The following is a 23,579-nucleotide window of genomic DNA, read 5'->3' as shown; positions in this document are numbered from 1 at the left end:
CATGAGAGAACTACGCCAGTGTGAGCGAGTCCTCACATTGTGTGTTCGGTTCAACATAAAAATTTGGTGAAAGACCCTCTTTAAAAGCAGTGAATTTTCCACAAGCGAATATGCAGCAGAAAATCTGATGTGTATTCACTATGTGGAAACTTACCCTAAGGCCACATGCCCACATCCAGTATTCGGTGAGTTTTTTACCTCAGTATGTGTAAGCCAAAACCAGGAGCGGGTGCTAAATCCAGAAGTGGTGACGTGCTTCTATTAGACCTTTCCTTTGACTGTTCCTCTCCTGGTTTTGGCTTATAAATACTGATGTAAAAACCTCACCAAATACTCAATGTGTGCACATGGCCTAACAAACAGGAAGCCCTGATGCACGAGACATCTGTAGAAACACCCCGGAATGTTTGGGGTGATTTGTGTGGCCAGATAAATCAGAATATCTTGGAGAATCCTGGCAAGAGTGTTTGGCAGCAAGTGAAGGCAACTTGTATAAGAGGACTCACTCCACTTCTCATCTAGTCACTGTGGATTACAGTGCAGTCACACTGCCATCTAGCGCACACTACGTGAACTGCAACACATACATTTACACAGGCAAAATCATGAGTTTTTTCTATATATCAAAGCAAAAGATTTTCTTCATTTCCGCAGTTTCGGTCACAATTGATCGAAAAAACTGACGGACATCGTGCTGTAACCAAACAGAACCCTATGGTGCTTGATTGCCACTTGCGGACGTCGTGCAGCAGGTCGGGGGCTCTGGGTGTGGAAGTTCTCGCGTGTAGTTGATGCCCGACTCCAGCAGGTGGCGCACACGCACATCAGCGTAGTAGAAGTTGGAGAGCGGAACAGGAAGAGGATCGAGAATGAGGCTTGGGATGCACAGAGCTGCAGGGAGGTCAGCGCTCAGGCAAGTGTGGGTGTGTGGCTCTTCAGGTGAGTGTGCTGTATAGTGGAGCAGCCTGTCCTATGCCCGCATGGCGGGCACTGCTCTCCTCCTATGGCAGGCAGCAAAGGGTGCATTACACAGTGCTATTTATTGCTGCATCACATGAGGAGCTGGAGGAGTCTGCTCCGGTGTCTGTGCATTATAGCCAGGCAGGCTCTGTATATTATAATGCCCTGCCAGTGTCAGGGTGACCACCCAATGCAGATATTGGGGTAACAGCAAATCAGGCACTTTGGAGTTCAATAGCCTCTGTTTCCACAGGACATAAGATGGCATCAGATGTGTCTGACGAAGCCCAATTCCTAGCTGCCCGTATGGTGGAGATGGTGGGCACAGCTGTCAGACTGATTGGTTTGCGTCCTCCCCTCCACAATTGTGTGATCACTTGTATGAAGGGGAGTGTGCTGCAGCCTCCCCAGCATTTACACCGCCTTGTCAGCATGCACGCCATCTACTGGTCACTTTTATAGGGCTGTACATTTACCCTTAAAACCCCTTTTAAAGGGAACCTGTCAGCAGGACTGTGCACAGTAACCTATAGACAGTGTCAGGCCAGCACCATTATACTGATTACAATGACACCTTGGTTGATGAAATCCGTTTTGTGGTTGTTGTGTAAACTTTATTTTCAGTTTTGTGTTAATGATATGCTCGTGCTCCGGGGCGGCCTGTGGGGGTCCTCATGTGGTGCTCTGATTAGATATTCATGTGTATGGCTTCTGACAGGCCACTGATCCCTCACTGACCTGCCCCCTATTTTACATAATGAATCTAATATGTATTGAACGAAAAAAAAATCACATTCAGCAGGCGCCGGCACTGCAGCATGATCGCATGTGTAATGTGCATCAAATTATATTATTTAGGGATATACATTTATTCTGGAAAAAAAAAAAATTCTGAAAATTTCGTCGGTAATTGCATGTATCTATTTTAATACCACAGTGTTGTGGTATATACTGAAAATGTCTATCTCCTATGGAGTCGCTCACTTCCAGTCATCAGGGCGGTGTACGGAGCTGTTACAGTCACAGTGAGCGTGCTGTATTCACTTCCCTGCATGTTGACAACTGGCACTGCACACACGATGCAGAGCTAACGTACTGTACAGGGGAGTGATTACAGTGCATTCACGGTATAGTGACAGTTTCCATTTAAAGGGGTTTTCGGGGACTATTTTAATTTTTTTTTTTACTCATGGGGCTAAGAACGTACAGGCAGGTTGTTGCTAATTTTCTGCTGGCTCAGAGCGATCACGGACCCTCCTGATGGCAATTCCACTCCTTCGTGTCAACAGAGCAACTCTTCCTTTCCCAGGCTGCTGTGTCAACGGGGTGTGACTGCTGTTGTCATGCTGAATGAAAGCCATCTCCCTGCATTTAGGTATGGGCTAGGAGGCTGTCCGTCAGCATGACTCCAGCAGTCACACTCTGTCAGCAGAGCAGAGTGGAACAGAAGAGGCTGCTATGTTGACATGACGTCACAAGATGCTGTAGAATCGCCGGCGTGATCTGTCCGTGACCGCTCTGACAAGAGACAGGTAACTAGCAGCTACCTGCCTATAAGTTCTTAAGCCCTTAACATAAAAAATGAAATAGACCCAGATTACCTGATTAATGTAATATTTTTGAATATCATAAATCAAAGATGGTCCATGTTCCACACATCTGGGATCGCTGATGTAGTCTGTGGATGGAATCAAAGGCAACATTGCATTTAATTGTATGTGTCCCCAATTTTGGTGGACAGCGGGTCATACTTGTCACCACTGTCTAATTCTTGGACTGTGCAAACTTAGTCTAGCAAATCTTAAAATATGTCAAATTTAGCAAAGTAGTTTGTTGTTTGATAAATCTGTCTAATTGAGATACTGTTCTATCTGAGCTTATACCATTAAATTTGGTGCATATTAGCCACTCTCCTTTTCTGGCAATCCCCAACTCTTTTTCAGTGAGGCCGCACCGCCTAGTTGAACAATGTTAAAAAAAAAAAAAAGTCTAAAATATGTCCTAAATATGGTAGAAGTCATGAAAGACATTATTTTGACCCAATTTATATCAGAATTTTCAATGGTTCCTACACAATGCATTATTGTCTATGGAAAGCCCAGAAGCAAGGTCTCCCACTGACTGTATGGCCTCCTGTGTTCTGCAAATGGGGCCAAACTCCCATTCATCAAACATCTAATAGCACTTAGAATACTGTGTACAGTTCTGGTCTCCGGTGTATAAGAAAGACATAGCTGAACTGGAGCGGGTGCAGAGAAGAGCGACCAAGGTTATTAGGGAACTGGGGGGTCTGCAATACCAAGACAGGTTTTTACACTTGGGGTTATTTAGTTTGGAGAATCGAAGGCTTAGGGGTGATCTTATTACAATGTATAAATATATGCGGGGACAATACAAAGACCTTTCTAATGATCTTTTTACTCTTAGACCTGTGACGGGGACAAGGGGGCATCCTCTACGTCTGGAGGAAAGAAGGTTTAAGCATACTCACAGATGCGGATTCTTTACTGTAAGAGCAGTGAGACTATGGAACTCTCTGCCATATGATGTTGTAATGAGTGATTCCCTACTAAAATTTAAGAAGGGGCTCGATGCCTTTCTTGAAAAGCATAATATTACAGGGTATATACACTAGTTTCCTTAATATTGCGTTGATCCAGGGAGCTAGTCTGATTGCCGTATGTGGAGTCGGGAAGGAATTTTTTTCCCCAATGTGAAGCTAACGGTTTGCCACATGGATTTTTTTTTTACCTTCCTCTGGATCAGGTTAGGATATGGGTTGAACTAGATGGAATTAAAGTCTTCTTTAGAATCCCCTGTTAGCATGGATGGGTCTTCCTGCCCTGCGTCTGCAGAGCCCAGCGCTGCCCCAGCCACAGTGAGTGTACCTGGGGGTGGGTCCTAGTGGTGTGATTCGGGATAGAAAGCCTCAAAATAATTCTCCCCCTTTTTCTTACAGGGAGAAAAGTCTGCCCATAAAAGCACCAATACTTCTGGCAAATCAGCCAGATGTGCTATATGCAGTACAAAGCTCCCTTCAAACTGGGAGAAAAAGCTATGTCAAGCTTGCACGGATAAAGTAGTCAGGGCTGAGCACCCATCATTAATTGATGAGATCCGTAGTTTGGTCACTAATCAGGTTCAGGCCTCTTTATCTGCCCTGCCCCCCCCCCCCCCCCCCCCCCCTCCACCACCTCAGCCCACTCCGATTATGGGCTCACCACCCTCGAAAAAACAGAGAGTTCAGGTAGAGGATTCAGAGTCCGAATCTGAAAGATCATACAATTCAGGCTCCAAAAATTGGGAGCAACCGGGAACCTCTTAGTCGGCCGACACCAGAAAGTACCTCCTGTCCATGGAATATGTGGAGTTGATCAGCGCAGTACGCGCCGCTATGGGCCTAGAAGAGGAACCAGTTACACAGACAGCACAGGATCGCATGTTTGGGGGATATGAAGGACCCAAACGTCCAGGCTTTCCAGTTCATAAGAGTATAGCAGATATGATCTCCCAGGAATGGGAGTACCCAGAAAAACGCTACTCAGCCCCTTCAGAGCTTCGACATAGACTTCCCCTGGAGGGAGAGGAGTTTAAATGGGACATCCCGAAAGTTGATGTCCAGGTGGCAAGGGTGGTAAAAAAGACAGTTCTGCCGTTTGATGATGCGTCCCAGCTTAGAGACCCGATGGACCGTAAAGCAGAAAGCTTCCTGAGATAAACATGGGAAACCTCTGCCTTTACTTTAAAATCAGGAATTGCGTCCACTTGTGTGTCTAGGTCTCTCTTCCAATGGATTGAGGAGCTAGAGAGCCATATTTCTCGTGGTAACTCGAGAAGTGACCTCCTTAACTCCCTCCCTATTTTGCAAAGAGCCACTGGCTTCCTGCCGGATGCATCAATGGAGATGATCCGTACCTCTGCCAGAGCCATGGTACAGTCAAATTCTGCCAGACGTGCCCTCTGGCTTAAAACGTGGAGTGGGGATGTTACATCTAAGGTTAAACTCTGCTCTTTACCTTTCAAAGGTAAACATGTCTTTGGCCCTGCCTTAGACGAAATTCTGAAGAAGGCCTCAGATAAAAAGAAGGTACTTCCAGAGCAGAGAGCCACAAAAAAGCGGCTTTTTCGAGCCCCCCAGAATCAGTCATCTCAGCCGCGAGGGAAGGGAAAGACGGGAAGATGGAGCTATGCTAAAGGGAGAGGCAGGAACATCCTGGTTCCCCAGCAGCAGCAAAAGCCCCAGGAAAAACAATGACTCGATCGCGGTGGGGGGAAGGCTTTCGAGGTTTTTTTCTCGCTTGGCAGTTGATTTCCAGCAGCCCCTGGGTCCTCAGTGTGATCGGAGAGGGCCTACTGCTGGAACTCGAATTCCCCCCCCCCCCCCTGCGGGGTATAAGAGTTACCTCTCTACCACCTCGGGAGATTCCGGCTCTAAATTCTGGCATTCAGCTTCTCCTACAGTCAAATACCATCTCTCGGGTTCCTGTGGAGTAGCAGGGAAGGGGGCATTATTCCAGATTGTTCCTATTAAGGAAACCCACAGAGGAGGCGAGAATAATAATAAATCTGAAAGGCCTCAACCGACACATTGCATACCACAGATTCAAGATGGAGTCGGTAAAGACCGCCATTCCTCTGATAGGGCCGTCTTACTTTATGGCAACTATAGATCTGAAGGATGCTTATTTCCACATCCCCATCCATCCTTCCCACAGAAAATATCTGAGGTTTGCGATCCAGCAAGGTCCAGAAATAAGGCACTTTCAGTACAATGTGCTTCCCTTTGGGATATCATCTGCCCCTCGAGTATTCTTCAAGATCATGACGGAGGCTGTGTCCCACATCAGAAGCCAGGGCATATGTATTGTACCCTACTTGGACGACCTACTGGTAATAGCAGCCTCCTACAAGACCCTGGAACACCAAGTGGCTCAGACTCTGGATATTCTCCAGTGATTAGGGTGGATCCCGAACATAAAAAAATCACAAATCCAACCGTCCCAGGTGGTGAAATTCTTAGCAATCCTGTTAGTTTCAAAGAATCAAATGTCCTTCCTCCCGGAGGAACATCAGAGATCCATAATATCAAAGATCTCAAAACTCAGAGAACAGAGGTCCCCGACCCTCAGGTCAGCCATGTCCATCCTAGGGTCAATGACCTCCTGCTTCCAGTCGGTACCTTGGGCGCAGGCCCATTCCAGAAAGCTCCAGTCCCATATCTTAAAGAACTGGAACCGGGATCACACCTGCCTGAACAAGAGGGTTCAGACCCCAGGAGCGGTGAAGGCCTCGCTAGCAAGATGGATGGACCACAAAAACCTGTGAAAGGGAATCAACTGGTCCCAGACACCCCCCTAGTCACGGTAACAACAGATGCCAGCAAAAAAGGCTTGGGAGCTGTAGTGTCTCGACACCCATTCCAGGGGTTATGGAGCCAGAAAGTGAGCGCAGGTTCCTCAAACTTCAGGGAACTGAAGGCGGTGGAGGAGGCTCTACTAGCAGCAAAACACCTAGTCCAGGGCCATCATATCAGAGTCTACTCGGACAACATCACAACTGTGGCCCATCTCAGGCACCAGGGCGGCACAAGATCCAGCAACTTGGAGAGCCTCTCAAGCCGAATATTTTGCTGGGCCGAAAGACCTCTCAGATCCCTGACAGCAATCCACCTAAGGGGTACCGCCAATCTTTAGGCAGATTTCCTAAGCAGAAAACGTATCCAGCCTGGCGAGTGGACCCTAAACAAAAGAATCTTTCAGGAACTAGTCAACAGGTGGGGCCTCCCGGAGGTGGACCTACTAGCCTCAGGAGAAAATGCCCAGCTGAGAAACTACTTCTCCCTGAATCCCAAGGACAGATCCCTGGGAGTAGATGCCTTCGCCCGCAGATGGAGGTTCCATCTAGCATATGCCTTCCCGCCAGTTCCAATTCTTGCCGCAACCCTGAGGAAGATCCGGGAGGATCAAAGTCCAACCATCCTAGTGGCTCCACTATGGCCAAAGAGGAGCTGGTACTCTCTAATCACAGAGCTACAGGTAGACGGGCCATTTATCCTACCCATGGAAGATGACCTTCTCTTGCAGGGCCCTCTGCATCACCCGAACCTCAGGGGAATGAAGTTAGCGGCCTGGCTACTGAAGCCCAGATCCTGAGGACCAGGGGGCTATCAGAGGCGGTAATAAAAACCCTCCAGAAATCTCGGAAACCGGTCTCCATTGCTATATATAATAAAATATGGAAAAAGTTCTCCTCATGGTATCTGCCAGATCTGCCCGACCCAGAGAACCCTAACATTTCCCGTATCCTGGATTTCTTACAGAGGGGGCTGGAACTAGGTCTAAAACCTAGCAATTTGAAAGTACAGGTATCAGCATTAAGCTCTGTTTGACTGTGACTTGGCTAACCACAGGTGGATAAGAAGATTCATGACATCAGCTGCTAGGCTACATCCAAAGAAGCTAGTTGCTGTTCCTCCATGGGACTTGAATGTGGTACTTACGGGACTCGCTCAATCACCCTTCGAGCCTCTGTCATCCTGTACTTCTCAACACCTCACCTATAAAATGGCTTTTCTTATAGCAATAACTTCAGCAAGGCGAGTGGGAGAACTCCAAGCTCTCTCAATCAGGGAACCCTACCTAACAATTAGAGATGATTCCATAGTCCTCTCCCTTGATCCGTCTTTTCTGCCGAAGGTTGTGTCCGACTTCCATAGATCTCAAAATATAATTCTTCCTTCATTCAGCCAAAACCCAGCAAACTCCAAAGAGGAGCTGTTTCATACGCTGGATGTAAGACGTATAATTCTCCACTACTTGGAGTATACCAAACCCTATAGAGTCGACCACAACTTATTTATCCATACCTCTGGTCCAAACAGAGGAAAGAAGGTGGCAAAAAACACCATTGCCAATTGGATTAAAAAGGCTATCTCTGAAGCATACCTGGCGCAAAACATCACTCCCCCTGCAGGGATCAAAGCGCATTCAACACGATCTACCTCTACTTCATGGGCTGAGAGAGCAGGCGCATCTTCAGAGCAGATTTGTAAGGCAGCAACCTGGTCCTCCTTACATACCTTTACTAAACACTATAGATTAGACCTTGTGTCCAACAGGGACTTAGTCTTTGGCCGGAAAGTTCTTCAGGCCGTTGTCCCCCCCCCTAGTGCATTATAGGTTGTTATGCCTCTTATGCTGTCGTGGAAGGTTGCTAAAGAAAATAGAATTAGACTTGTCGGTAATTCGGTTTCTAGAAACCTTCCACGACACCACTATTTCCCTCCCTGCATTCTTGGAAAAATTCTGAGAATCTTAAGGTAACCGGTGCTATGGTAATCAGTTATAAATCACTGGTGAGAGGGAGGTGGGAGGGACCTTTTAACCTCGTGCTTCCTGTCCCCCATTAGGGCATGGAGACAACCTCCTATGCTGTCGTGGAAGGTTTCTAGTAACCGAATTACCGGTAAGTCTAATTCTATTTTCTGGACTGACTGTGGGTGTCCTGAGCTCATGTCAGCAGTTTCATAGGAGTATACACAACCCTGTTGAGTTTGAGTACAGAGACCTGAGGATCGTACTAGGACAACAATATATTGACATCTGAATTCAACCTAATTCTCGGAAAATCCCTTATAGTTACTCTGTGACTGGGTTTATGTTGCCTTGTAGGGTAATATCAGATACTCTGATTCCATTGCTGGGTCACATAACGTTTTTTTTTGCAGTACTTTTGATGAAATTATTGAAGCAGGAGCTGGAATCTCAAGCCCTCTCTGTGTGTTTGTATAGTTGAGCCCTCAGTTTTCATGAACTCCTGGCTCCCCGCCAACTGGAGTGAATGACCTTTTTCTCTCCTGTCTTTCCTGTCAGATAACTGTGCACAAGAGTTCACGAACAAGACATCTGTGGACTAGAGTTGGTGCAAATCAGTTTGCAGTACCTGGTCAAGCAGCCAGGTAAGTAATCTGTGACTTTCTGATGTGAGCTGGGAGAACCACTTTCTGCCTGTTGGCATCTGCGGCATTGTATTTGATTAGCTGACCTGGCATGATGTTGACGTTGCACCAGGACAGGTAAACAGAGCCATAGATGCCGGGATCTACAAGGTGGTACTTGGGGCTCCTGTCCAATGGCCACAGATTACTGATGTGGCTGAATTCACACCATTTCTACTGCGGGCACAGCTCCCACTGCGCTAGAAAAACAGTGATTTCATGAAACGTGATGCAGCAATGGAATCGGAAACTCTATCGTTACTTTATGCTGACAAGGGCAGTAGAAACTTGGTGGCAGATTGACTTTAAAGTGTCGATTCAGTTCTTATATTTGGAATAGTGTGGTGGAGGCAGTCAAATCCATCCACAACAGATATTGTAGGCCATCTCATCCATCGTTTATGGCTGAGCAGTGACACACAAACATTTTAGTTGACGTCACCTTTGGAAATTACCATAAGAATGCTCTTTGTTACTTGGTGGACCTGTTCTTTTAGTTTCTGTAACCTATTTCTTCTTGAGTGTTAGTTATCACATTAATATATGTGCATCCCTGAGGGTAGGCTGTCCTTCTGTATTCATATCTTTAGCAGCTTCCCCCTGTGCGAATGTTGGCTTGTTCCACCTAAAGGGTCTACCTGTACTCTCGTACTTTAGGATGTTTGTGTTTTAGGTGGTATTCACCTTCAATGAGTATGATTGCATATCCTGGGAATATGATATTCAAAAGAATTACTGAATATGTAGATATTACTACATGTGTCAAGTTATTTCAGGAGTTTTGTATATAGTAAACTAGTGGTAAGGTGTAATACCGTGGAGGAGTACTTGGTGTGCGATGGCTTATTTTTTGTTTGAAAACTGTAGCATGACCTAATATGTCTATAGTTTTACATTAGTCCAGTGCAGCTCTACGTCTGGCTTGTATTTGCCAGCATACCACACATGGAATAGTAAATGTAGAAATGTGAACAGAGCCTTAAACAAAAACCAACATGCTTCATGCAGTGGCATAGCTTTGGGATGGGAAATACAGGAGCATTAACGCCGCCATTAAGCCCCATTGTCTGGCGCATCGCGACGCATGCCGTAAAGCGGCACGCGTTCGCGATGTGTTGTCATTCGCTGATGGAGCCTTGGACGTGGCCTGCAGCGTCTGAGGCTCCGTCACCCCTAGCGCAGATGAATCATCTGTGCTAGCACAGATGATTCATCTGCGCTAGCGGGTATAGCATAGCGCGGTCGCGTTATGCTATACCGTTAGCAGCCCGTCAACGCTATGCGTTGAACAGGCTGCTAAAACGTGATGTGAACCTGGCCTAAGACAGTTGCTAAATTCTTTGGCAACTCAAAGTGTTTCCCCACACGCTGACCCTAGTCAAATGATCGATGTCTGCAACTGAGTAACTGTTTGCCTGGTGCGGCTTATGCAGAGTGCAGCAGGTGAGTTGTTTGTCATTGACTGCTGCGCTCTGCAAAGGTAGTGACCAAAATCACAAATCTCAGTAAAATAAAGTGAACTTTTGTTTTCTTGGCCACCCCATATACAGAGTGCAGTAACTAATGACAAGTTCAGGAAAACAAACAAAAATGGTAGCAGAAGCGGTCTGTGTATACATATGAAAAGATATACGATAATTTTATTTGAAGGACAACAAACACAATAAAAACATAAAAAAACAAGATAGTGGCAATGAGTGCAGCACCCATATAGCAGCATGGAAGATGTAGCCTATAAAACTGCAAGGCATAGTGCAAAGCCTATAACCACCCAGAGCAAAACCAATACAAAGTATCAAAGGTAGAAAATACCAAACCTTAATACACTATGGATAATGTGGAAAGGTATGCAGATGCACTGGGATAGAACGTGATCTGAAACCACTAGAGGGACGTAAATATAATAGGTATACTATGAATAGTAGGTAAAGGCAAAGGTATGACTACCCTGAATTACTCATTGTGAAATGAGAGGCAGCGACAGTTATTAATATGGCAAAAAAAGAGTGATACTTTCAGAATAGTACTTCTCCAACCTGAGGGAGTGAGAACATCCCCAATAATGACACGCTCATCTCCACTGCTGTTCTGCAGATAACAGATGACGGCTGAGATAACAGATGACGAGCAGTTAATGAATGTAGACAATGCAGTGCATAGAATTGATTACTATCTTTATTCATTAAGAAAGCTGCTTTCATGTTTTTAGACCACGTTCACACATTGAGTATTAGGTCAATTTTTACCTCAGTATCTGGAAGTCAAAACCAGGAGAGGGTGATAAATCCAGAAGTGGTGACATGTTTCTGACATACTTTTCCTCTGATTGTTCCTCTCCTGGTTTTAACTTATAAATACTCAAGTCAAAAACTAACCTGTGCAAAACTAAAGAAATCCTGAAAACATGATGTTTTTGGGTCCGTGAGGATTGGAATTTGGGAAAACTGGGTTAAAAGAACTGACATGCTCATTCTTCATGCAGCTTTCCAGTATGGTGAAAGCCACTGCAGAACCAGAGCTGGTGAAGACCGCCTTAGGAAAATGACCACCGGTGTTTCCCTGAAGCTTCCTTTTCGCTTAGGAAAACGCAGTGGCTGTAAAACTGAACTGGTGGAAGGGTCTCGGGAGTGCTAATAGTTTATGGGTTAAGGGGCATAAAATACTTGCCTTGCCCCAGGTACTGGCAGCCCGCACTATGCCACTGACACAATGAGATTGCTAGCCAACGTATGCCGCTATATTGTCTTTTAGTGTAGTGTAGCCTCTCGGTATACAGCTGATTAAGTGATAATCTGGGCAAAATGAAAGGTACAGAGAGATTTCTTATACAGTCATATGTAAAAGTTTGGGCACCCCTATTAATGTTAACCTTTTTTCTTTATAACAATTTTGGTTTTTGCAACAGGTATTTCAGTTTCATATATCTAATAACTGATGGACTCAGTTATATTTCTGGATTCAAATGAGGTTTATTGTACTAACAGAAAATGTGCAATCTGCATTTAAACAAAATTTAACCGGTGCAAAAGTATGGGCACCCTTATCATTTTCTTGATTTGAACACTCCTAACTACTTTTTACTGACTTTCTGAAGCACTAAATTGGTTTTGTAACCTCATTGAGCTTTGAACTTCATAGCCAGGTGTATCAAATCATGAGAAAAGGTATTTAAAGTGGCCACTTGCAAGTAGTTCTCCTATTTGATTCTCCTATGAAGAGTGGCATCATGGGCTCCTCAAAACAACTCTCAAATGATCTGAAAACCAAGATTATTCAACATAGCTTTTCAGGGGGAAGGATACAAAAAGTTGTCTCAGAGATTTAACCTGTCAGTTTCCACTGTGAGGAATATAGTAAGGAAATGGAAGAACACAGGTACAGTTCTTGTGAAGCCCAGAAGTGGCAGGCCAAGAAAAATATCAGAAAGGCAGAGAAGAAGAATGGTGAGAACAGTCAAGGACAATCCACAGACCACCTCCAAAGACCTGCAGCATCATCTTGCTGCAGATGGCGTCACTGTGCATCGGTCAACAATACAGCGCACTTTGCACAAGGAGAAGCTGTATGGGAGAGTGATGCGAAAGAAGCCGTTTCTGCAAGCACGCCACAAACAGAGTCGCCTGAGGTATGCAAAAGCACATTTGGACAAGCCAGTTACATTTTGGAAGAAGGTCCTGTGGACTGATGAAACAAAGATTGAGTTGTTTGGTCATACAAAAAGGCGTTATGCATGCGCTGTATTGTTGACCGATGCACAGTGACACCATCTGCAGCAAGATGATGCTGCAGGTCTTTGGAGGTGGTCTGTGGATTGTCCTTGACTGTTCTCACCATTCTTCTTCTCTGCCTTTCTGATATTTTTCTTGGCCTGCCACTTCTGGGCTTAACAAGAACTGTACCTGTGTTCTTCCATTTCCTTACTATGTTCCTCACAGTGGAAACTGACAGGTTAAATCTCTGAGACAACTTTTTGTATCCTTCCCCTGAAAAGCTATGTTGAATAATCTTTGTTTTTAGATCATTTGAGAGTTGTTTTGAGGAGCCCATGATGCCACTCTTCATAGGAGAATCAAATAGGAGAACTACTTGCAAGTGGCCACTTTAAATACCTTTTCTCATGATCTGATACACCTGGCTATGAAGTTCAAAGCTCAATGAGGTTACAAAACCAATTTAGTGCTTCAGGAAGTCAGTAAAAAGTAGTTAGGAGTGTTCAAATCAAGAAAATGATAAGGGTGCCCATACTTTTGCACCGGTCAAATTTTGTTTAAATGCAGATTGCACATTTTCTGTTAGTACAATAAACCTCATTTGAATCCAGAAATATAACTGAGTCCATCAGTTATTAGACATATGAAACTGAAATAGCTGTTGCAAAAACCAAAATTGTTATAAAGAAAAAAGGTTAACATTAATAGGGGTGCCCAAACTTTTACATATGACTGTATAGGACACGTAACAATATAGAGCCTCTGTTGATATGCTTTATTCTACAGGACTGGTTGTGAAATGACTGGGATCAGACTGTCCATCAGAGCCTTCAGGAATGTGCACTTTTATTCAAGCTCAAGTCAGAGGCCACGATCACTCACATACAGCTCTGCACAATGCATCAGATGGTGGACACATTGCAGACAACTGTCAAACCGTGCTGACTATAGACAGCCGGTCACCGTTTTACTGCACACAAACTCCAATGGATTTTTGACTACTTCTCTCATGAAACCATTTTTATGTGCTGTGAGACATAAAGGTAAGAAAAGTCAAAAACAGAACAAAACCCATGCATCTCAAGAAGAGGATGATGATGATGACGAAGAAGAGGTGGATCCAGAAGACATAAGTGATTATGAAGATGAGCTTGTGGAAGACCCCAGCATACCAAAAGACTATAAAGACATAGAAAAAGTTGTGCAGTCATTTCGTTTTGATGTGATACTCACTGCTGGATTAGACACATCTAGGAAGTAAGTGTTCCAACGCCTCATCACTCTGAAAATCCAAAAGAGGGAATATGTCTTCCCCCCCCCCCCGGGATGTATATGACCTATTACTATGGGCATACAAGTAATAGAAATGTTACACGAGTCCTACCTGTATGCATCGTATTAACGGTCTTGTTGTATAGAAATATTATATTCTTTTCTTATACCAATGATTTCTTCCAGGCTCCAGGACGTGTGGTGCTTGGAAGAAATCCCTGCCTCCAGTCTTCATTATAATACTACCCCCCCCTCCCATGAATGTCAGTTACAGCACCAGAATCCCGCGCCTGCGCCCTGCACTCTCTCGGATATCCAAACCTCTTCCTCCCTTCTGTGGGTGCTGCATTCAGGGATCTTTTGTGCAGGTGAGTCACTGTGACCTCTGTAGTGCGCGCTGATAAGATGCTCTCCCCATTTCCTCCCTGTATAGTCATCGCTCGGAACCATGTGTACTTAGCGATGACTATGCAGGGAGGAAGTGGGAGAGCATCTTATTGGCGCGCACACCAGAGGTCACAGTGACTTGCCTGAGCAGAAGATCCCAGAATGCAGTGCCTACAGAAGGGAGGATGAGGTATGGAATGGATTTTTGATGGAGCGTGGGATTCTGGGACTATAACTGACATGCATGGGGGGGCGGGGTGGTATTATAATGAAGACTGGAGGCAGGGATTTCTTAATGCACCACTCGCCCCGGACCCTGGAAGAAATCATTAGCATACAGACAGAATATGACATTTCTCCACAACAAGACCATTAATATGAGGCATACAGGTAGGACTAGTGTAACATTTCTATCACCTGTATGGCCATATATTAATAGGTCATATACGTCCCAGGTGTGACAGAATCCCTTTGTCATACTGTACACACAGCAAATATTCTCTTTCTGACATATAGTAGTTGTGCACCTGTGATCAGACACTTGTTTCTGGCAATGCACATGTACTGTTATGTATGCAAAAATTATTTTCTCAAGCTTTACAATAACGGCTGATGGAGGAACAATGACCAGACCAGCCTATTAGCCCCCCGCGTGAAAAAAACCGGTTTCCATTGTGAGATGTTTTATAATCAGTGGATGCTGATGTACACGGATAGTCACATGATCCTCCACCAGCAGCCATTTTACAGACAGAAGTGCTGCTCAGTTGGTGAGGAAAGCAGCACTAAGCACAAAAAGTGGTTAAGTCTTGGACATTTCCTTTAAAGGGAAGGAGTAACTAGGAAAATGGATACTATGAACTTAAAGGGAAACTGTCTCCAATGTTTTGTTAGTGATGCAATGTGCACGTTTTTCATTAAAAATGGCGGTCTAATCATGTGCCAAAAGCACTTTATATAGTTACATCGTCCCTGCTTATTTAGTCATAGGGGTATGCTTTGTCATTCAGGCACAGTTGTCACCGCCCACGCGGATTCGATCACTTGAACGCAGATTTGAGTGACATCGGCGCAACCCTTGGAACATCATTCAGATTGTGTGGCCGGCGCGGACCAGGACTGAATGAAGTGAAGCACACCCCTATGACTGAATGGGGCAGGCAGGGGTGTGACTCCACAGTCCATCTAATTCATCACGAGCTGTGGCATTTCATACATAAAAAATGTCACTCCAGTCCCTGACTAAAGTAAGATTTCTGGTGAGGCACACGTCATTCGATGGGATACGTGCCAGTGATCAGGAATGGCAGCTGACCTGCGCTGCACCCAAAAAGCTTTGTTCTACTTTAGAAGCCAAGTGGATGGGATTTATAGAATTCCCATGCCCACTGTGCTTCTACTTACCGCTGCGTAAATTCGCCCACGGCGCGGGTTTGAGCTGCAGCATGTCAGTTTCTGTTGCGGATACGCTAGTCTCCGCAGCAGAAATTTCCACAATACTGGATGTGATGAATCCACCTGGTTCAATGTACACATGGATTTTCTTGCATTATTAGAACATAGCATTTTGGAGACAGCGTCCAAAGCGCTGCTACTTCCTGATCATGGGCGCACAGCCTTAGATGTTCCAGTTTTTATTAAGAGGCGTGTGCATCTTCATGAATCAGAAGCGTATGATTCTACCACAACACCCCATCAAGATTGGCAAGAAAATGAACGATGAATCGGAGCCCTAGTGTCTTTCATGATGATTGGTAAAAATAATTCAGATACTCTAGGACACTCGTAGGCTTTATTATGTCTTTTGTTCTGCGGTACAATTCTGTTGGGTTTTTTTGCAGCAAAGTTGAAGAAGCGTTTTATGATGGCAAGCTACGACTTAATGGAGAGAAGCTATGGAAGAAGAGCAGAGCGGTAGGTAATTGTGCATGTGAACTGTTGTGGATTATATACTTTTATACTTTTTTATGAGGGTTCACACATTGCTTTCTTGTTCACTTTTTTTTTTGCAGCCAAAGTGTGCTCTCGTCAGTAAACTAGCTTGCTTATAAGAAGCAGGTTTTGCTGACTTAATATAAAAACTTAACTCACCCCCCTTCGCTGCATTCAAACTAAAACAATAAAAATATACACATATTTGGTATCGCCACATTCAGAATTACCCGATCTATCAATATTAAAAAAAGAATTAAACGGCGTAACGAGAAAGTCAAAACGCCAGAATTACACTTTTTTTTTTTTTGGTCGTTGCAACATTGCATTAAAATGCAATAACGGGCAATCAAAAGATCGTGTCTGCACCAAAATGACATACCGTATATACTCACGTATAAGCCGAGATTTTCAGATAATTTTTTTTGGGATGAAAGTCCCCCTCTCGGCTTATACGCGAGTCATATACGCCAGGCAGGGGAGGGGGAGCCTGACCGGTTCATAGAACTATATGAAGCCATCACGCTCGGATCAGCAGATGTGCGGTCAGCCCATGCATTGTGATCCGACAGGACTGATTATCGCGGACATCTCAAATAGCCCCAAGAGTGGGATCTTTCGAACGTTTCAAGTCTATGGGTTTTCCAAAAGCAGTTAAAGGCTGGTTTCAACCATTTTCTTATTGCTTTAGAGCAGCAAGAACAAAAACAAATCTTTGCCTGTAACCATGAATAATACATTGGTCAAACAGTATAAACCAGAAAATTGAAGGTCTTGATGAATGTGGGCCCTAGCGTTTCAAGCATTTTCAGTGCCGCTTTATATGGCCCTTTCAAATATCTTTTTTTAAACACTGTGCCAATAGAAATCTGTGTTTTTGTTTTTTTAAGCAAAAATAAGGCACAAACTAAATCACAGTCTGTAGATTCTTCAGTATTTCACTATAGACTTTTTTTTTACTGCCAATCTGGTAATCTATAAAAAAACAAAAAAAAACCTCCCAGCTTCACCTCCTGTTTCTTTCCTGTCTGGTTCTTTGACAGTCTGAGTACAACCTGAACTCCTAAAATAATGTCACATGGGACAAGTCATCATCACAGGAGGCCAGGTTATATAAAGACTGGTATACCATGCAAGGGAGACACAAAACTGTTAATGTATGTTTCCATGGTCAGGAATGGCTCAGGATTTGACGCAGGTGAAATCTGCATCTGAGGTCACTGGCAGGTCACATGTGTTTTTGATGCGTTTTTACATGCGTTTTTGTAAGCTAAATATATACTATTTAAAAAAAATTGTAATGTCGTTTCCTTGTCCAACCTCCTCTTTTACATACTCCATTGAAGAATGTTTACACACACAGATCTATCTATAGATAATAGCAAGCCCGATGTTTATTAATAAACATAATAAAATGGTACATAAAGAATTAAAGACACACGCACACACAATTTGCGTTAGGCCGGAGTCAGACATGCAAGAAACTCGCACGAGTCTCGCATGTCAATACTCGGCACTGCCGCCGGCACTCGGACAGGAGCATGCAGCTGCATAGAAATGCAGTTGCATGCTCCTGTCCGAGTGCCGAGTATTGACATGCGAGACTCGTGCGAGTTTCTTGCATGTCTGATCCCAGCCTAATATGTAATGTCCTTTCTTCTCGTTTTTTTTTTTTTTTTTTTAAATGACGTCCCCCTATAATTTATAGCTCTAGAAAGTCTATGCCGACAGCTGAAGGCTGGTATTCATAGCCTAGAGAGGGTCCATGGATATTGCCCACCCCCGGCTACAAACACCAGCTCTCAGCCACCCCAGAAATGGCGCATCTCTAAGATGCGCCAATTCCGGTGCTTAGCCTCTCTCTTCCCACTGCTGTGTAGCAGTGGCATATGGGATAAGGGGTCAATGTCACCTTTGATAGTAAGGTGACATCAAGTCCAGTTAATAACGGAGTGGTGTCAATAAGACACCTATCCATTATTAGTCCTATAGTTAAAAGATTAAAAAAAGACACAGCCAGAAAAAAACAAAAAAACTCCAGATTTTCAAAGCCAGCTTACCCGTACACCCCGGTGTGTGAGATCCAATATCAATCCAGGAGAAAGTCTGCACGGAGACCAGAGCAGGAGCCAGCCACGAAAAATTCAAATGAAAAAATGTAAAAACTCCAGCGGACAAAATCCAGGATGCAAAATTGTCCAGAAGTGTGGATTTATTTTATGATGGATTTTAATAATAAAAATCTTTGCTAATGCAAGAAAAAACTTTTTAAATTTTGCATCCTGGATTTTGTCCGCTGGAGTTTAACCCCTTAATAACCAGGGGTATTTTTGGTTTTACATTTTCATTTTTCCCTCCCCTTCTTTCCAGAGCCATAACTTTTTATTTTTCCGTTTATATGGCCATGTGAGGGCTTATTTTTTGCGGGACGAGTTGTACTTTTAAATGACGACATTGGTTTTACCATATCGTGTACTCGAAAACGGGAAAAAAATTCCAAGTGCGGTGAAATTGCAAAAAAAAGTGCAATCCCACACTTGTTTTTTGCTTGGCTTTTTTGTTAGGTTCACTAGATGCTAAATCTCACCTGCCATTATGATTCTCCAGGTCATTACGAGTTCATAGACACCAAACATGTCTATGTCCTCTTTTATCTAAGTGGTGAAAAAAAATTCCAAAGTTTGCTAAAAAAAAAATAATTGCGCAATTTTCCGAGACCCGTAGCGTCTCCATTTTTCATGATCTGGGGTCGGGTGAGGGCTTATTTTTTCCGTGCCGGACTGACGTTTTTAATGATACCACTTTTATGCAGATACGTTCTTTTGATCGCCCGTTATTGCATTTTAATGCAATGTCTTGGTGACCAAAAAAACGTAATTCTGGCGTTTTTAATTTTTTTCTCGCTACGCCGTTTAGCGATCGGGTTAATGCTTTTTTTTTATTGATCGGGCGATTCTGAACGCGGCGATACCTAATATGTGTATGTGGGATTTTTTTTTTTACTGTTTTATTTTGATTGGGGTGAAAGGGGGGTGATTTGAACTTTTAGGTTTTTTTAATTTTTTTTTATTTTTAAACATTTTTTTTTTTTTTACTTTTGGCATGCTTCAATAGCCTCCATAGGAGGCTAGAAGCTTGCGCAACCCGATCGGCTCTGTTACATATGGGCGATGAGCAGATCGCCCATATGTGGCAGATTTACTGCTGTGCTTTCAGCGCCGACCACCGGGTGGCGCTGAAAGCCATATGCCTGGAACAACCATAGAGGTCTCATAGAGACCTCTGGTTGGCCAGGCAACATGACGCCGACCCCCGATCACGTGACTGGGGTCGGCGGTGACGCCATTTCCGGCCCGGCGGCCGGAAATGCTATTTAAATGCACGCTGTCAGCTTTGACAGCGGCATTTAACTAGTTAATAGGCGCGGGCGGACGGCGATTCCGCTCGCGCCTATTGCGGGCACATGTCAGCTGTTCATAACAGCTGACATGTCCCGGCTTTGATGCGGGCTCAGCGCCGGAGCCCTCATCAAAGCAGGGGAAATGTCTGATGACGGACTGTGTCCGTCATTGGACATTAAGGGGTTAAAGTTACTTTTTTTCTGGCTGAAAAAATGTATTTTAATGAAATAAAACACTACACACTTTTCCATATTTTTATTGCACGCCCAAGTCCAAGCAAAGCCATCGATCACCTGAAGGAAAAATAAAAACACAAATACTCTCTGTTCCGACGTAGTCCATTTAATCACGAGTGTCGCAAAATGAGTCCAGCTCTGCTACATCTGGATGCATGACGTCCAGATATAGCAGTGCTTGTAGATGACCACCGGAGATCTCCGGCAGTCACCTATACTGTAGTTCTCACGGTCAGCTGAGCGTCGCCACATTGTAAATCAAATTTCAAAAACTGACCGTCACATCCAAGCATAAGCATAGTGTGAACAGGTGCTTAACCTAGAGTCACCAACTCATATACACTCAAACAAAACCGTGGCTTCCAGGTACACATAACTTATAATTTTTCATACTTCTAATGCAGTAATGCAATTAATTTTTCATGTTTGCATGTTATGGCGCTACAGTGTGCTTCCTTTTTTGCCACATTGTAAATCGACATGCTGCATTCTGGAAGGACGCGCCACATGTCTGTTTACGCGGGTCTGCCGCCTTTGTCTTTTAACCCATAGTGGAGACGGGAGTTCATGAAATCCCCTCCACTATGCTGTAACATCTGGACGCAGTGTTTTTGATGCTGCGGCTGTATGCAGCGTCAAACACGCAGCGTTTCCTGACCGTGGAAACATACCCTTAGAGTAGGTGAGTATAATCTATTTTAAAGTTTGTGGATAATCTGCAATAAATGTATTTTGTTGCAGATTTGACTTCCATATTAAACACTGCAGATCAATTTCTAATCTGTACCAATTTTTTTCCGCAGTTTGTAGATGACCTTTGGTAATATATACTTTTTTGCTTATTCCTTGCAGAAATCATTCCACATTCTTGTATGCATATTACAACCACTACTTGTGTAATAATAGAGCTATATATTTATGATGCTGTTTGTTAATTTTATTAGACTATCAAAATTGCACCGGAATTATGCTTATCTGAAATTGACTTAATATTTTTGATTGGCTAATATATGGAATGTGCATTTTAATTATTTTCAGGTGAAAGTGGGAGACGTTTTGGACTTAATTCTCGAAGAAAAGCGGGATGCCGAGACTGTAACTGTGATGAGAACAATCTTGAAAAATGTGCTAAATGAAAAAACCTCAACAGATAAATTCAAAGTTCTCTTGAGACGATGGAAGAAGCTGACTATTCCAAAAGTCTCTGAGGCTCCAAAAACAACTGGCATGCACACAACAGATCAAGACAAATGACACTCATATTAAAGAATAGCTTTTGAAGAGAGAAAATAAAATGTTATTTTTACTATATATGCATGGTGTATGGGAGACAATATTGATCCTACTGTGAAAGAGTTTGAGTGTTTTTTGGGTTTTGAAGTGACCTTCTAGCTTTCACCTATTGTTAAAATAATGTCTTTGTTTTCATAAAAAAAAAAATCCTTTTTATTTTTTCACTTGTATGTTAATATGAATGCATCACATTACATCAAATGTAATTATACACACATCTACATGCCTATCAGGTATACCTCTTGTGGCTTTTGATGGTTGCCATGCAGTGACATCCGTCACCTATCTGAGTTCCATTATAATGGGGGGGAAAAAAACCAAACAGAATGCTGTCTTTTTGGTTTTGGAGCCCTCTATATAAAAAGCAGTTGCTCGGCTTCTTATACAGTTGAGCAAAAAATTATATGCAGGTATATAATGGTCTGACAAGGGCCTAAAGGATGCTCTTTTGGTCCTAATTTGGTGAACGGAATTTACAGAAATGTTACAGAAATGTTACTTAAGTACTAGAAGAAAAGTATACAGTCACTTTAAAGACTGCCAAATTGTGGCAATGGGCAGGCAGTGATGTGACGGCATGAATTCGATTTGCATACTTGCCTTCATGTGCCAACTGGACTCTTGTGTGCTACAACATTGAGCAAATCGCATATATGCTATCATGTGACTTCACACCCGCATGGGGAATTTGGGGGCTCATAACAGTGTGTACATAGTGACTGTAGACTTTAGTTCTTACACTGGACGGTTCCTTTAGTGTATATGCTGAGGGCTTTTGCTGGTATGTGTATCCAAGGCTACATGGTGACTTTTTGGCGCTGCAGCAGTCACATATCCAAAGTTCACTAAATATCTCTATTATGTCACAACGCAATGAATACAAATGAGTGTGGTCACATTGCAACACGACAAGCGGTACCTTTTGAGTCACAATGCGGCACCATTATCTTATATTATGCTGTGATAACTAGCAAACTTTGGGTGCATGAACAAGCGTAGCCTCCAAAGTCGCTGTGTAGCATCAGCCGTAAAGTTACTCTTCCTAAATCCTTTTGTGCTTTCTTTTTTTTTAAATTTATACTGGGTATAGGTTTAATTTTTTTCCTTGCATTAATGTGGCTCAGGCATCCTCAGGTTTTGGCCATTGAGGTACCTGTAGAAAAAATATTGAGAAGCGCTGTTCTTGTATAACTTGACATTGCCCACCCAGGTTATTGCACATTACAAATAAATACTCTTGTAAATTTGACGGTGATATATTGGCTATAGAACCTTGCTTTTCTTGATCTTCGCATATTTACTAAGGCCATCTAATAGACTCCAGAAAGTTTAGTTCAGGCAGTCTACAGCTGCACAAAGTTGTTGATGGTGCGCTGTGTGATAGATTTGATGTATTTTGCTAGAAGACACTTTCTTACTCTAACTCTTAAGACCCCATCACACACAGCGAGATCGCTAATTTTGTGACGCATCAGCGATCTCGCTGTGTGTGACATGCATCGCTGCATGTGGCAGCGGGAGACCAACGATCAGCGAGCTACCAGCGCTGTAAGCAGACGCTGGGAGCTGGTATCCAAGGTAATTATCGGGTAACTAAGTGCGCGCGGCGTTTAGTTACCCGCTGTGTACCTTGGATGCCAGCGTGCTGGTATCCAAGGTAAACAGCAGGTAACTAAGTGACGCGCGTGCTTAGTTACCTGATATTTACCTTGGATACCAGCATCCTCGCTGGTCCTGTGATTGCTGGCGAGAGCTGCCTGTTTGGCAGCTCACCAGCAATCATGTAGCGATGCACCAGCGATCCTGACCAGGCCGTATAGTTGTCGAGATTGCTGGTGCATCGTTTGGTGTGACGGGGCCCTTAGAGATTGTAGCTTAAGGTCTCAATAACAAATTTGGTGCAAATTACAGCTCTGTTTAGCCTCGCCTGCATTCAAGCTAAACAAAATATAGGATCATTATTGTTAATACAAAAGTTAGGTCTAAAACCTTTACAACGTTGAACGTTTAGTTGTGTTTGGTTTAGTTTTGGAGATAAAGTATGCCTTAACCATTTTGTTTCTTACATAAATGCACAATAGCTTCTACCACAAGGTAAATCACTGTTTAGTTCTCGGCTTAGTTGTAAAAGAAGCACTCCCATCAACATTTCTATCATAATGTATTGCAATCATCATATTATACAGCACTGTGTACTTACAATTGCTCATTTTGCCTTTCTGCCCAGCCAATTGTTATTTTTTCCATTAGGGCTATGACATCATGTGATTAATAACTGACTAGCTGAATCCTTCTAAGCTCAATGTAGAAACAGGAGGTCAATTTTCCTCATATGAGTGATAAGTCACTGCAAAAGGAGGGGTGGGGTGGAGCAGCTGGGTCTGGAGTTGAA

At 43.6% G+C, this 23,579-nt stretch overlaps 1 protein-coding gene across 2 annotated transcripts; it reads left to right on the top strand.

Annotated features, from left to right (window-relative positions):
• Nucleotides 1-758: 758 nt before the first annotated feature.
• Nucleotides 759-22,442, top strand: MTRES1 (mitochondrial transcription rescue factor 1). 2 transcript variants are annotated; one of them, XM_073576080.1, is made up of 4 exons: nucleotides 759-913; nucleotides 13,453-13,923; nucleotides 16,167-16,239; nucleotides 20,933-22,442. In XM_073576080.1, the coding sequence occupies exons 1-4, from the start codon at nucleotides 870-872 to the stop codon at nucleotides 21,146-21,148; spliced, it is 804 nt and encodes a 267-aa protein (XP_073432181.1). In that variant the 5' UTR covers nucleotides 759-869; the 3' UTR covers nucleotides 21,149-22,442. The 2 variants fall into 2 exon arrangements, with proteins under 2 accessions (XP_073432181.1, XP_073432182.1); XM_073576081.1 differs by having other exon boundaries at nucleotides 778-939.
• The last annotated feature ends 1,137 nt before the right edge of the window (nucleotides 22,443-23,579 follow it).

Source organism: Dendrobates tinctorius, unplaced genomic scaffold, assembly GCF_039654945.1.
Source record: "Dendrobates tinctorius isolate UK_male_01 unplaced genomic scaffold, ASM3965494v1 ptg000046l, whole genome shotgun sequence".
NCBI classification, from domain to species: Eukaryota; Metazoa; Chordata; class Amphibia; order Anura; family Dendrobatidae; genus Dendrobates; species Dendrobates tinctorius.
The sequence above is the reverse complement of the archived record's forward strand: the minus strand, read 5'-3'. Positions and strand labels throughout refer to the sequence as shown.